Source organism: Archocentrus centrarchus, chromosome 1 (assembly GCF_007364275.1).
Source record: "Archocentrus centrarchus isolate MPI-CPG fArcCen1 chromosome 1, fArcCen1, whole genome shotgun sequence".
Taxonomy (NCBI): domain Eukaryota; kingdom Metazoa; phylum Chordata; class Actinopteri; order Cichliformes; family Cichlidae; genus Archocentrus; species Archocentrus centrarchus.
In genome coordinates, this window is record NC_044346.1 from 26800652 (window position 1) to 26815407 (window position 14756).

A 14756-nucleotide genomic window follows, 5' to 3' on the forward strand; every position below is an offset into this window, starting at 1 on the left:
GTACCATATCACCCCAACAGAGCACTTCGCTCTCAGACTGCTGGCTTACTTGTGGTTCCTAGGATGCTTAAGAGTAGAATGGGAGGCAGAGCCTTCAGCTTTCAGGCGCCTCTTCTGTGGAACCAGCTTCCAGCTTGGATTCAGGAGACAGACACCCTCTCTATTTTTAAGATTAGGCTTAAAACTTTCCTTTATGATAAAGCTTATAGTTAGGGCTGGATCAGGTGACCCTCAACCATCCCTTAGTTATGCTGCTATAGGCCTAGGCTGCTGGGGGGTTCACATAATGCACTGTTTCTCATTCACCTTAATACTCCACTCTGCATTTAATCATTAATTGATATTAATCTCTGGCTCTCTTCCACAGCATGTCTTTCTCTCCCCTCAGCCCAACCGGTCGCGGCAGATGACTGCCCCTCCCTGAGCCTGGTTCTGCTGGAGGTTTCTTCCTGTTAAAAGGGAGTTTTTCCTTTCCACTGTCGCCAAGTGCTGCTCATAGGGGGTCGTTTTGACTGTTGGGTTTTCTCTGTATTATTGTAGGGTCTTTACCCACAATACAAAGCGCCTTGAGGCGACAGTTTGTTGTGATTTGGCGCTATATAAATAAAATTGAATTGAATTGAATTGAATTGAATTGAATACAAGCCTCCACAAAAATGTTCGAAGGCCTGGCATGCAAATTCAAGTAATTGATTCTCATGCATTTATAGGATGAAAAGTTCGCCACCAACCCGCAGTTTCCTGTTAAATAGAGAACTATTTTTGTCAGTGTATTTTTCACAAATTTCAACACTACAATTCACACCTTCAGAGACTCTCACAAAACCCTGATTGCCTCAGATAACTACAGATCCAACTGAACCTGCACTACAGATAAAAATTATGGATCAAGATTATGTGAATGTAGATGAAATATTAGGTCATCACAGAAGGTTAAAAAGGGAGCAAAAATCTTCACAAGATACTTCAGTCAATCATGAAATGATCCAAATTGTGCAGCCTGAAACAACTAGACCTGAACTCCCAGGTAAGAAACACAGACAAATGAACAGATTCATAAATGTTTGTCAAGTTGATGAAGTTTTATGCACAAACAAAATTAACATTACATTTTTTAAACACACTGTTTAAAGAACACGAGACTAAGACCAGGAAGAGTAATGTAGAGTCTGTTTACTGCAGAGTTTTTGTATTTTTGGGTTGTTTGTTAGTTTTTAATTTTGATTAAGATTTAAATTTTTGTTTTTAACTTGATTTACTTTCAGTTGGTTTCAAGAATCTTTGTTAAAGTTCAGTTTTTATTATTTAGTAATGCTTGTATTTCCTTTAGTTTTTCGTTATTTTCAGCATTAGTTTTAGTTTATACTGTGATCTGTGTTTATCAGATCATAAGGAGTAATAAGGAGTTCAAAAGAGTAAAAAACAAACACTTTGTGACTCTGTGAAAGTATTTGTCGCAGTTTTTCTTGTCAGATGCTGATTTCAAGAGCAGAAGTTCTCACACACTACTTTGTAGAGAAAATTAGCACTTTGTGTTATAATAAAATATATGAGGGTATAAATATGTTTCATGTTTAGACATGTCACAAATATTAACTTCTGCCTTCAGACGCTGAAGCTGTAAAGAGTTCCTGCAGAGCTGCTGCAATTCTTCTGGGTCTGCTGAGTTTTTTCCTCCTGATTGGACTCATAATTCTGGGCTGTCTTTGTGAGTACAACAGCTACACAATTAGTGTGTTAAAATCCTCAACAGGTGATGTTTACCTGATATTAATGTCCCCAACACAGTCACCCAAGGCAAATCTCAGTGGGAAATGGAGACGGTGACGCTACAGAAGCTTTACAACAACGTGACCAGAGGGAGAAACCAGTTACAGGCCAATTACAACAGTGCAGTTAAAGAGAGAGATGAGCTGCAGGCAAAGCTTCAAGGTAATTATTTCTTAATTCTTGATGGCCGTTTGGCCACTTAGAGCAACTTTTCCTCTACATTTGATGTTAACACTTTAACACTTGATAAAATTATCTTTTTAATCATAATTATGAGATAAGGAAGACATGACACAATGTCTAAGTTTTTTTCTCATGTAGTGCAGTGGTTGAAACAGAGTATTAAGGATCCTGGGGAAGGCTTAAATGCTGATAAACTTTGAACAGTTCCATACTATTCAAAAAGAGAACTTCAGTATGCCTTAGAATTAAATGTAAATTGCACTTAAATGTGAATGAAAATATAAAAGTTTCATAGGAGTTCATTTAGACACAGTTTATTGTGGTACTTTAAGCCACACAGACATGAAAAAATTTGATGTTTAAGTGACTTTTCAAACCGAAGCTGAGAGGACGTTAACTCCACCCGTTTTCACCTCTATATTTAGGTTTAAAAGCACAGCTGAGTACAGAAATGTTAATACTGTGGTTTAAGTTCAGGGTGTGTTATGCAGGAAATTACTAAAGCACCATCAAGCCTTCAAAGTGAGAAGTGAGTTTTTCCTCAAACTTGACCTACAGTATTTTTTTATTTTCAAGTGTTTCAGCCACGGCTGCAGACTCAAGCAAAATCAGTAGAGACAGTTTATTAGATTTTACACACACTCCCTCTGAAGCCACAAAAAAATGCATACAATTTTTCTCATATGCAGCTTTAGGCTTTTAAAATAACAAATACCAAACACAAACATTTAAGTGAATATCATTTAAGGGAAGAAAATCTATTCAAAAGATGATGGTAATGGAAAAATTATAGTCTCTATCTTACTTACTTACGATCTGATAAATGATCTTACTTTGGGATTTTATGTAAAAGTGGATACATTTTGAAACTGTGGGTCCACTGTGGGTTTTTTTTTTTCTCAGTGCCACTGACTTCTCCAAAGCAACAGTTTTGAACAGCTCGTGATTGTGGTTACACTGAAGCCCAAAATATTATTCTGTTTTTCTTACACAGATTGTGCAAATTGGGTGTTCTTCAAGGGTAGTTTGTATTATGTTTCTTCAAATAAGACATCCTGGCAAAACAGCAGACAAGACTGCCTTCAAAGAGGTGCAGACCTGATGATTATCAACAGCCAAGAAGAACAGGTGTGTGTGTGTGTGTGTGTGTGTGTGTGTGTGTGTGTGTGTGTGTGTGTGTGTGTGTTTGTGTAAATATACAGTGGGTACAGAAAGTATTCGGACACTTTTAAATTTTTTTCACTTTTTGTTTCATTGCAGCCATTTGCAAAAATCAAAAAAGTTCATTTTATTTCTCATTAATGTACACTCAGCACCTAGTGTTATAGTACTCGAGATCGGTCTTGGTCTCAAGACCGCTTTTTGATGGTCTCGGTCTTGTCATGGACTCGGACAATACGGACTCGGGGTTTTATTTCAAGACCAGTCAAGACCACAGCTCTGGAAATATCACTAAATTGCCAGATTACTGTCCAATTTATTTGTTAACATCTTTGCTTTTATTGGATGTAAAACGTACTGATTCAAAGCCAACAAAGATTGCGCTCCTCTGCCTCTCAAAGGAGCGCACCTCGCAGACTCCGCCCCGGCTAGGTCGTTGCTATTATCGCTGCTTACGCCTGTATCATTTCACCACAGTTTGCAATCTACCACAGAGCACAGACAATTTCATTCACAATGTGTACGTTTGATCTCACCATGGTCATGCGTGTGCTGCATAAATTGAAATAACAACCGGCATGAACATGAAGAGAAGTAAGAGGGAAAATGAAGATCAAAGGAAAATTTCAGGCTTCTGATTCAACAAAAAAATCTCAGCATGAAAGGTAAATACCAACCTTCATGTATTTTGATACACAAACTAAAAATTTAATCCAAGTTTTAGGGCTGCAACGATTCTTGGAGTAACGCAATTCGATTATTAAAAATCCTCGACACAAATTTGTTGCTTTGATGTTTCCTTTCAACTCTGCAGCTTAGGTGTCTCCGTGTAAGCGGAGCATTTCCTCCACATTAGTTCAACATCGCTGTAACGGATTTCCTTCATTTGGAAAAGAACAAAAAAAAAAAAGAAAAACGACCCTTTAACACGAGTGGATCGCTGAGATGTTTCTCCACGCCCCCACTTCTCTGTGCTGTGAGTGCGCATGTTTGAATGTGCGTGACTGTGTTGTGCAGAGGATGTCAGCTGTTATTTTTTCTTTACGTCAGCTGTAGCCACCAGAACAGATCTATAACCACAGTGTACTGGGGAAAGGGGGGCTGCCATTAGCACTAGCAATCATTCGGTGCCCCCCCCCCTCAGTACAGAGGGGATCCGTCAAAATGTGTTTTATCAACCACCTGATCAGCAACATGGAGAAAAGAGAACTTTGTAGCTGCTCCATCCACCCTGCTCGTTTCACACAGAGAAATATCTGCAGTACGGAAGTTAAAATATGCTGATGAATTGTTAAAATGAAAAATTATTTCTTATCCAATTACTTGATTAATTGACAGAGTAATCAATTGAATACTTGATTACTAAAATAATTGATAGTTGCAGCCCTACTTGTATTCAGAAAGCCATAGTCAAATGTAACCAACTTCCCGAGATACGAGAGCAGATTACATTTAATAGTGAGATAACTGATAGAACAACTGTGGGCCTAAGATCAGAAGAACCTGGTTCGTGGAGCCAAGGAATAAAGCAGTAATAATGAGCCGAACACAGAGATGAAATTGAGTAGCAACTCTTATATTGTTACATCATAAAAATAAAATTTGCCATGGCTTACAATCAATTAACTGAAAACCCAAAACAAAAAAAAAGAAAATTGTGCACAAGTCCCACTAGGGATGAAAAAGGAAATTGTCCGTCTGAGTCTCTTATGGGAAAGACAGCCCGTGTTGCAGGTGTACTGGGTATGCTGAATCTATCTGAATGGTCTGTATGTGTATATGTGTGTACTTGACTCTTTCCTTCTCTGGATCTGGGTCTTTCTCCAAAGTCCTTTTAGCTCGCCATCGAATTGGATCGGAGTCTCGCTGGATCCTCAAGACTGTTTTTCTTGTCCACTCAAAAAACCTGACCTACAGATAAGGTCATACATGTACATGTTCATTACTTCATATTCTTAGATGCATCATTAAAGATTCAAAATCAACATATCTATTGAATTTAACCTTGGTCATATGTCCTCAGTCAGTTAAATATCTGTTTTAGTTGTACAACATTCAGCAATTCAAAACTAATCAAACATGAGAACTAAATATTCAAGCACTCATATTACTTACTGTTCGTGTGAACAATGTTCTACTAAGTTACAATTTCAAATCAATCTTGTGAAAAGTTATCACAACCTGAATAAACAAACAATTTTAAACAGAACGAGTACACATACAAGTTGGTTTAGAGGTATCAAAGAAGTGTGCTTAATTTCTTCCCTTGCATTACAGGCCTATTAATACAATAGAGAAACTGCACCAAAAATTGCCCTCTAACCTGCTTTAATTTACAAAGGAGGAATAGAGTTCCCCTATAATTTGAGCTTACAAAACACATTTAGCAACAATACACAACTACAACTCTTAGCATACATTACAATACATAAATCACAGTGACTGCAGCCTACTCGCAGCTACACATTCAGTTTGCACTTATCTCACCATAGCTCACTCATTAGCTTTAATTCCAGCAGCCGAAACAATCTAGCTGTAGCCAAACGAAATGTGGTTCTCACCGTTGCTCTGGATTTCAAACGGAGTTTGTTAGCTTCGGCTCATCCACAGCTCCCAACGTGAACGGCAAAACCAGCTGCTGTAACTCGTCTCCCTTTGCCGAATCACTCTCTCCTGAACTCGCAGCAAGTAAGCTAATTGCTTCTGTCTTTCTCTTCACTTTATCAACCGAGACGTTCTCCCTTCAGCATGTAGCTACCTTCTCCATTTGCGCCTCGACTTCACCCTACGCTTCTGAGCGTGATTCCTGATTGGCTGCTGAACAGCGTCGGATCGCATACACTGAACGATGCATTCAAGTGCAGTAGGGCATTTGAAATTTAAGCATACACTCCTACTAATTCCATTTTCCTTTCATTAGTCAGTTTTGTCACCTGGGCTACACAAACATTAGTTTTCAGCACCAGTAGAGCTATGAGAGGCCTTCAAGAATAAAATAACTACAGTTCCCAGCAAGATGATGTCACTTCCTATTGTTGCATTTAAAAACGTGATAGTTTATGCTCACAATATGGTGGCTGATATTCAAATGTAGGAAATGCTTTTAGCAGCTGAGGAATCTGGATTATGTTTTTTTATGTGATTTCTGCAAACACAGTGGAAGGAAACGGCACTCTGGGACACATTAAATGCTTGATGTATAAATGTAACTTTTCTGGATTATATGCAAAAATTATTATTCTATCGATCTAATAAGGCCCGATTTAGAGTTCTGCATTGATCCTTTGTGTATAACTGAAAATCCTCTCTGAACCAAACCTGACATGCACCTCAAGAAATGTAACTACACGTCCAAAAAAACTGATGATGATGATGATACTTTACTGATCCCACAATGGGGAAATTACAGTTAACAGAACACCTGTCCAAGAAGACAAGCAGAACAAACATTACTGATTACTGCTTTCCAGTTACATCTTAGGCCCCATAACTCAATTAACAAGTTGGAGCGGCATTTAGCGGTTAGCATTAGCTTACTAATTAGCATTAGCATTAGCGCTGGGGTGAGAAATATTTCTTCCTAGAACCCTGAAGTTACCATGGCCACCACCAATGGTAACGGCAGAGAAGTAAGTAAGTTGTTTCTCCACCATTAGTAGATTGAGCTAGTGGTGGGCAGATCGATCCTAATATCGATAATATGGATGCCAACGTTGGTATTGGTATTGATCAATATCAGTGTAATGAGATCGATACTTTGGCTTCAGTTTCTCTCCCGTATGCAGTGCTGCAGTTTCATCAAAGATGCGAGCTGAATGTCTAAGTGTCGCTCCTGTCACAGCACAGAGCAGGCACACTTTGCTCCTCCCCTCCCCACAGTGTTTTGTTATACTGGCATGTGACACATATTATATTTTATTTGGGAAAAAAAAGGATTTTGATATGAAACATTCAAATCAAATTTAAATTTGTAGAAAATTAGTGAATGGACATTTTTTATTAAATTTTTTTATAATACTTTCTGAACGATCTACCTGGAAAAAAGTTTGCTTTTGTTCTTGAGTGATGATTTTGTACACTTAATTTATGAAAAAAAAAAATTCCAGACATCAATGTATGGGGAAAATTGTTTTGTTAATATTCTATTGTTTCAGAACAATAACTTTACTTTGATAAAGTATTTTCTACTTACATATAAACTTTGCCCAATTCTATCCTGGGTTTTAACTAATTAATGATCCAAAGGAAAAAAATATCAAACCAGTTAAACTTAATGGAAATTCTTCATAATTATTAAAAAGTATTGGTATCAGTATCAGTGATAATGGCCCTGTGTTTACTTGGCATAGGATCGATACCAAATCTTGAAGTATCGCACACAACTACATTGAGCAGCATACACGAGGAGTGATTGACAGTGCTAAGACCCTCCTCCTGGCTCTGATTGGTTGTTTTTGACTGGGAGCGGTTCAGGGAGGAGGTGGAGGAGCTCCATTTTTTTCGCAGATTATCGGTCTCATACTGTCTGACATGGTCACAGTTTTAACAAATATGTAAAAACCAGATTTTTTATAAAAGTTACATACTGCAGCTTTAATCTGTATAAGATTAAAGGCTTTAGTTCTTACTGTCAATGAGTGTTTGCCATTTTTTCAGTTTTACACGTTTAGCTATGTGGTTTTGAAAAAGCACCCATTTTTACAAAGATTGTTGTTTTAAAAACAACACAACTTTATGCATTGTTTATGAAAGGCAGAGAAAAGTTAAGACTATTGTGATGAACTATGAATAATTGTTTTACATTCTGTGATAAATGATGGAAGTCACCCAGGAGCATTAAATAAAGATGGTTATATTTATTTGAGCTGTGAGTGTTTAATATCAGGATGATTTTATGGGAATGTGGATCTTTCAGATCAATTTGAGAAGTGATTTTGATCATGTTTCACATTTTATTGGGTCATGTAGCATCAGGCACTGGTCTTGGTCTTGTCTCGGTCTCGCCCTCCCTTGGTCTTGGTCTTGACTGGTCTTGGGCCCTAAAAGTCTTGGTCTTGTCTCAGTCTCGATACCCTCTGGTCTTGGTCTTGTCTCGGTCTCGAGTTAGGTGGTCTTGACTACAACACTATCAGCACCCCATCTTGACAGAAAAAACAGAAATTTAGAAATTTTTGTAAATTTATTAAAAAAGAAAAACTATCACATGGTCATAAGCATTCAGACCCTTTGCTGTAACTTATATTTAACTCACATGCTGTCCATTTCTTCTGATCCTCCTTGAGATGGTTCTACTCCTTCATTGGAGTCCAGCTGTGTTTAATTAAACTGAATGGACTTGATTAGGATATAATAATATATAAGACCTCACAGCACACAGTAGCTGTGTCCAAATTCAGGGGCCGCATCCTTCGAAGGCCGCATTTGTAGGCCGATTACGTCACAGCGAGGCGACGAAGCCTGTCCAAATTCAAAGACTCCTCCAAATGCGGTCGAAGAATGCGTCCTTCCTTTCTCGAATTTGAAGGATGGGTCCGGTGTATCCTTCGTGGCCTACCATATCCCATGATTCATTGCGCATCAAAACGCAAACACAAAAATGGCGGAGGATAGCAGCCAAAAAGTTTGAAAAAGGACTGTTTCTGTGACACAAAATAAACTTTTAAAATGTTTTCAGGCGAGAATGTAAATGTGTAAACCTCAAATATCAGCTTGTTTTATCAAGATATCGCTTAATTGCAAAAAGTGCTCCGCTGTTTTTGGAGCTGCCGTTGCCGCTGTTCTACCAGCAGCTCACCTCACTAGCTGTCAGCTGACCGGGCTATCGAGGCTCGCTGCCCGCACATCCTTTTCAAACCCCTGCTGGCTTTTGCCGCTGAGTGGAAGTTAAGCACAGTTATAATCTCTAACGGCTGATGTTTCAGTTTGTTTCAGTGTTTTATTTGTTCCTCAGGAAATCGGTTTGCCTGAAATTAAAGTTACGCATCATAACTGGATAGTTTTATTCAACATTAACGTTTCACTTAATATAGTTGGAAATTAATCATTCACTCAGCTCTATTCCTTGATGTTGAAATGTGCTATGCTTGTTTTAACCAATTATTTTGAATTAAGGATTTAAAATTAAACCACAAAAAGGAGCAAAAGTTTGTTCTCCGTTTAACCAGCTGCTTTTCCACAGCTGTGCTTCGCACTGTCACGGTTGCTAGGCAACATGAGCTACGCTGAGGTGGGGGCAGGTGACGCTGATATGAAGGCTAGACCGTCCAGTTTCAAAGCCGTTCACTTCCGGCCTTTGCGGCCTTCGTGGGCCACGAAGGACCCGTTCTATGGAGGACGGGTCCTTCGAAGGATGCAGCCCCTGAATTTGGACACAGCTAGTGCATGTCAGAGCAAATGAGAATCATGAGGTCGAAGGAACTGCCCAAGGAGCTCAGAAACAGAATTGTGGCAAGGCACAGATCTGGCCAAGGTTACAAAAGAATTTCTGCAGCACTCAAGGTTCCTAAGAGCACAGTGGCCTCCATAATCCTTAAATGGAAGAAGTTTGGGACGACCAGAACTCTTCCTAGATGTGGCCGTCCAGCCAAACTGAGCAATCGTGGGAGAAGAGCCTTGGTGAGGTAAAGAAGAACCCAAAGATCACTGTGGCTGAGCTCCAGAGATGCAGTAAGGAGATAGGAGAAAGTTCCACAAAGTCAACCATCACTGCAGCCCTCCACCAGTCAGGGCTTTATGGCAGAGTGGCCCGACGGAAGCCTCTCCTGAGTGCAAGACATGAAAGCCCGCATAGAGTTTGCCAAAAAACACATGATGGACTCCCAGACTATGAGAAATAAGATTCTCTGGTCTGATGAGACAAAGATTGAGCTTTTTGGCGTTAATTCTAAGTGGTATGTGTGGAGAAAACCAGGCACTGCTCATCACCTGCTCAATACAATACAACAGTGAAACATGGTGGTGGCGGCATCATGCTATGGGGGTGTTTTTCAGCTGTAGGGACAGGATGACTGGTTGCAATTGAAGGAAAGATGAATGTGGCCAAGTACGGAGATCTCCTGGAATAATAACTCTTCCAGAGTGCTCAGGACCTCAGACTGGGCCGAAGGTTCACCTTCCAACAAGACAATGACCCTAAGCACACAGCTAAAATAACAAAGGAGTGGCTTCAGAACAACTCTGTGACCATTCTTGACTGGCCCAGCCAGAGCCCTGACCTAATTGAGCATCTCTGGAGGGACCTGAAAATGGCAGTCCACCAATGTTCACCATCCAACCTGACGGAACTGGAGAGGATCTGCAAGGAAGAATGGCAGAGGATCCCCAAATCCAGGTGTGGAAAACTTGTTGAATCTTTCCCAAGAAGACTCATGGCTAGCTCAAAAGGGTGCTTCTATTCAGTACTGAGCAAAGGGTCTGAATACTTATGACCATGTGATATTTCAGTTTTTCTTTTTTAATAGACCCCTTTACTGTTTGTAAACAATGATGACGTAGGTAGCGATACGCGCACATTTTGGAAACGGAAATACAGCGGAGTTCAATAGCGTTTCAATCTACAAGAAGGGATTATCAACAAAAGATCGTGAAAACTACCTGCAAAAATTAATTTTGACCACCGGCAACCGACTCTGATCCCTGTGGTATGTTAGCAAGTGGCCCAATATCCGTGGGCGGATACATACGTGTATTTGGTGGAGAAACCCAGCGTATACACTGGAGAGAAGTTGCAGCGCATACAAGTCACTGGATGCTTACAATTATGTTGTTTGCGGCCGTGTACCGAACGCCAATTATCATGATACAAACTCAGAGTTTTGTGTCTTGAAGGCAGAAATTCTTCCAAGTCAAAGACAAGGAAACAGGACCGCTGTGTATGAGGCGCGGGCCATTGTAAACAAGTCAGAGAACTATGTCCTCACAGCGAATTGTACCTGCGCGGCAGCATGAGTACTTCGTCAAACTGCTTTTCTAGCTTGCTAAGAGTTATCCGACTGCAGATATTATTGATTTACAATGAAGAAAATATATACTGTCCCAGTCACGCTGTGAGACACGCTCAACCATTCATATGTGAGTCTGCTCAAACTTTTGACTGGCACTGCATATTGCGATTAAATATTAATTTAAAAAATATTAATTTAAAAATCAGGACTCTGACTGCAGCGATGCCTCACCGGTAAATAGCAAGCCACACTACAGTTTAAAAGCCAAACAGCCTACCAGCTAATTCTGTTTACTTTAGAAACCTGACATCCTGGTATAAAAAATGGAAGATAAATAATTTTACCTGATATAAAATGGGCGCTTCAAACGTGAACATTTCTGATCGTGTCCTCAGTCCACTTTTTATCAGTACATTTGATGGCTTGCAACCTCCGTTTTCTCTTAAACAGCCCTGATCCCGTGGGATTCGGTACAACTTCAGTCCAGTTTTGGTAGAGTAGAAATTCTGACAGCCAAACATGCAACAGCCAGACATTTTGATGCTGATATCACTTTTAAATCATGTTTAAACGTTGTGAAGACTCCTTGTTCTTATTGATTTGAATGAAGTAGCAGTTCACTTCCGTTGCCAAAATGCGCGCACATCCTTTGATGACGTAGGCTGTAAAAGGATCTATAAATTTGCAAAAATTTCTACATTTCTGTTTTTTTCTGTCCAGATGGGCTGCTGAGTGTACATTAATGAGAAACAAAATGGACTTTTTTGATTTTAGTAAATGGCTGCAATGAAACAAAGAGTGAAAAAATTTAAAGGTGTCCAAATACTTTCTGTACCCACTGTAGTAGAATAGAATGTCTTTATTGTCATTATACAGGATGTACAATGAGACTGGAGGGCCACTCCTGTTCAGTGCCATGCAACAGAAAATCAAACTCTCTAAAATAAAAATAAAAATATTATAAAAATATTATAATCTAGTATGATCAATATAATCAAGAGATATACAGAAATAAACAATGTGTAAAATATACAAAAAATAGAATGTATAAAAATATATACATACATTGGTGCATCTGTACATTGTAAGAAAAGTAAATATGTGTATACATATAATAATGAAGATGATGAATATTGCACTTGGTGAATGAATATTGCACTAGTGAATGAATACTGGATATTACACAATATAGGAATGTTAGATATTGTTCAGTATGAATAATATAATATTGCACAGAGATGTGGGTGTTGCACAGTTACGGTGGGTGAGTGTGTGAGTTCAGGGTGGTGATTGCTCTGGCGAAGAAACTGTTCTTGAGTCTGTTTGTTCTGGCTTTGATGCACCTGTAGCGCCTGCCAGAGGGCAGCAGGTCAAACAGGTCAAAGCGAGGTGTGAGCTGTCCTTGATGATGTTCCTGGCTCTGCTGATGCAGCGGGAGGTGTAGATGTCCATCAGGGAGGGGAGAGGGCAGCCAACGATTCTTTGTGCTGTCTTGACTACCCTCTGAAGCCTGACCCTGTCTGCCTCAGTGCAGCTGCTGTACCATACTGTGATACAGTATGTCAGCAGGCTCTCAATGGATGAGCGGTAGAAGGTCAGCAGCAGGTTTGAGTCCAAGTTGTTCTTCCTGAGGACCCTCAGGAAGTGAAGTCGCTGCTGAGCCTTCTTGATAACAGCTGTGATGTTATCTGACCAAGAGAGATCAGCAGAGATGAGGACACCAAGAAACCTGAAGGTGTGGACCCTCTCCACACGCTCGCCGTTGATGTAGAGGGGAGCTGGGTCAGTCCTGTGCTTCCTGAAGTCGATGATAATCTCTTTGGTTTTCATGGTGTTTAGTACCAGGTTGTTCTCTGAACACCAGGCTGTCAACTTCAGGACCTCCTCTCTGTAAGCTGCCTCATCTCCCTTTGAGATGAGTCCAACCACTGTGGTGTCGTCAGCAAATTTGACGATGAGGTTGTTATTGTGGGCCGGGCTGCAGTCATGGGTGTAGAGGCAGTACAGGAGGGGGTTCAGCACACAGCCCTGTGGGGAGCCAGTGCTCAGTGTGCGGGTGGAGGAGAGATGGGGGCCAAGTCTCACAGTCTGGGGCCGGTGTGTAACACAAAGAGTAAAATATTAAATGAAATTGCTGTAAATTCTGTTTACTGTTGGTTTCTTACTTTTAAAACAGAATTTTGCTAACCAGTTCAAGAAATACTTGTGGATTGGAATGACTGACTCAGAGACAGAGGGGTCATGGAAATGGGTGGATGGGACTCCAGTGACCACAAGGTTTGAATAAAAATTAAATCCATCTCCTGTCCATAAAGTCTTCTTGTGTCATTGTGTACATTAACTAAATTATTTTGATTAGAGTGTTATTGAAAACAAAAGATGGATGAATTGTTGTTAAACTCTTATCATTTTATTTGTGTTTCAGGTACTGGAATAGTGGTGAACCAAATGGAGGCATTAATGAAAACTGTGGACAGATAAAGAATTACAACTCACAAAACAGCTGGAATGATGAAAACTGTTCCAATTTACACTTCTGGATATGTGAGAAGAGAGCTTCTCCATAACTTAACATCCGAGCCCAACAAATAACGCAGAGAACAGAGCCATAAGATCCACTCCTGAAATGAAGCTGAACAGAAAACAGTGGATACTTACATAGAAACAAGTGCACACAGAGGGTTTTTTCCTTTTCTTTTTTTTTTTAAACCAAAAATGTCTTTGGTCACCATGAACATATTCAGGGACTTTAATCAGCTCCGATCTGCTGTGGTGTGACTGTTTATGATCATTTCATGTTACAGACCTGTTGCCAGCTAATCTAATTAGTTGAAAAATGCTCCTCCAGCTTTTTCTCTATAGCACCATTTACTTTTGCAGCCTTTTATTTCCCTTTCCCAGCTTTGACATGTTGCTGCCATCAAATTCAAAATGAGCAAATATTTTTTCATGAAACAGTAAAATGTCTCAGTTTAAATATTTAAATGCTTTCTGTGTTCTAGCATGAAAAAAAAAAGTTTTAAAAAATGTGTTTGAGATTCGCAAATTATTGTATTCTGTTTTCATTTACATTTTACACAGCATACGTAAATGTCTCAAATACAAAACAAAAATGCCAACCAGAAAAGCACCAAGAAAACCAGAAAAGCACGAACATATATGAAAAACAACAAATCATGATAAACATAGATAACAGAAAGAGACAAGCAGGGAAGTCAATAGAAGTCAGTGAAAAGTAATGGGGCTCTGTGATTAGGTACAACTTCTAAACAGGAAAAATTTCGTCACACGTGAACGATCTAGAATGAATACATAAAAGAATAAAAGTTTACTGAATTTTGGTATTTAATAGTGAAATAATGCAGTGATAAATATGCATAATGTAGTGGTGTTATTCAAATTTATTTGCATTGCTCTTATTTTGGATCAAAGTGAGTGTCAGACTGCAAAATGTTATTTACAATGAGTAATTTTTCCTTTTTACTCCTCACATATTGTCAGTGTGATGTGGGGGTGGAAATGAGAGAGCTTGAGAGCCCAGCAGACATGTTCATAAAGCCAACAAAAGGTAGATTACAGGCAAAACAGAACAGAGGACATCAGACACCACGATAAACACACATGTAAACTATTAAGCCTTAAATACACAGGGGACTAATTGGGAAAACAGTGAAACTGGGGAACAAACAGGTGAACAGA

The 14756-nt window shown here is 39.4% G+C and overlaps 1 protein-coding gene across 1 annotated transcript; it reads left to right on the forward strand.

Annotated features, from left to right (window-relative positions):
• Positions 1-882: 882 nt before the first annotated feature.
• LOC115778203 (CD209 antigen-like protein D) lies at positions 883-13656 on the forward strand. The gene is made up of 6 exons (XM_030726266.1): positions 883-1027; positions 1610-1708; positions 1789-1932; positions 2948-3081; positions 13234-13334; positions 13483-13656. Exons 1-6 carry the CDS (start codon positions 883-885, stop codon positions 13622-13624), a joined length of 765 nt encoding a protein of 254 aa, XP_030582126.1. The 3' UTR covers positions 13625-13656.
• The last annotated feature ends 1100 nt before the right edge of the window (positions 13657-14756 follow it).

Coding starts and splice junctions, on each gene's coding strand:
- LOC115778203 (XM_030726266.1), top strand. CDS start 883: ATGGATCAAGATTATGTGAATGTAGATGAAATATTAGGTCATCACAGA. Junction 1,933..2,947: donor GCTGCAGGCAAAGCTTCAAG/GTAATTATTTCT, acceptor TTTCTTACACAG/ATTGTGCAAATTGGGTGTTC. Junction 13,335..13,482: donor GGGACTCCAGTGACCACAAG/GTTTGAATAAAA, acceptor TTTGTGTTTCAG/GTACTGGAATAGTGGTGAAC.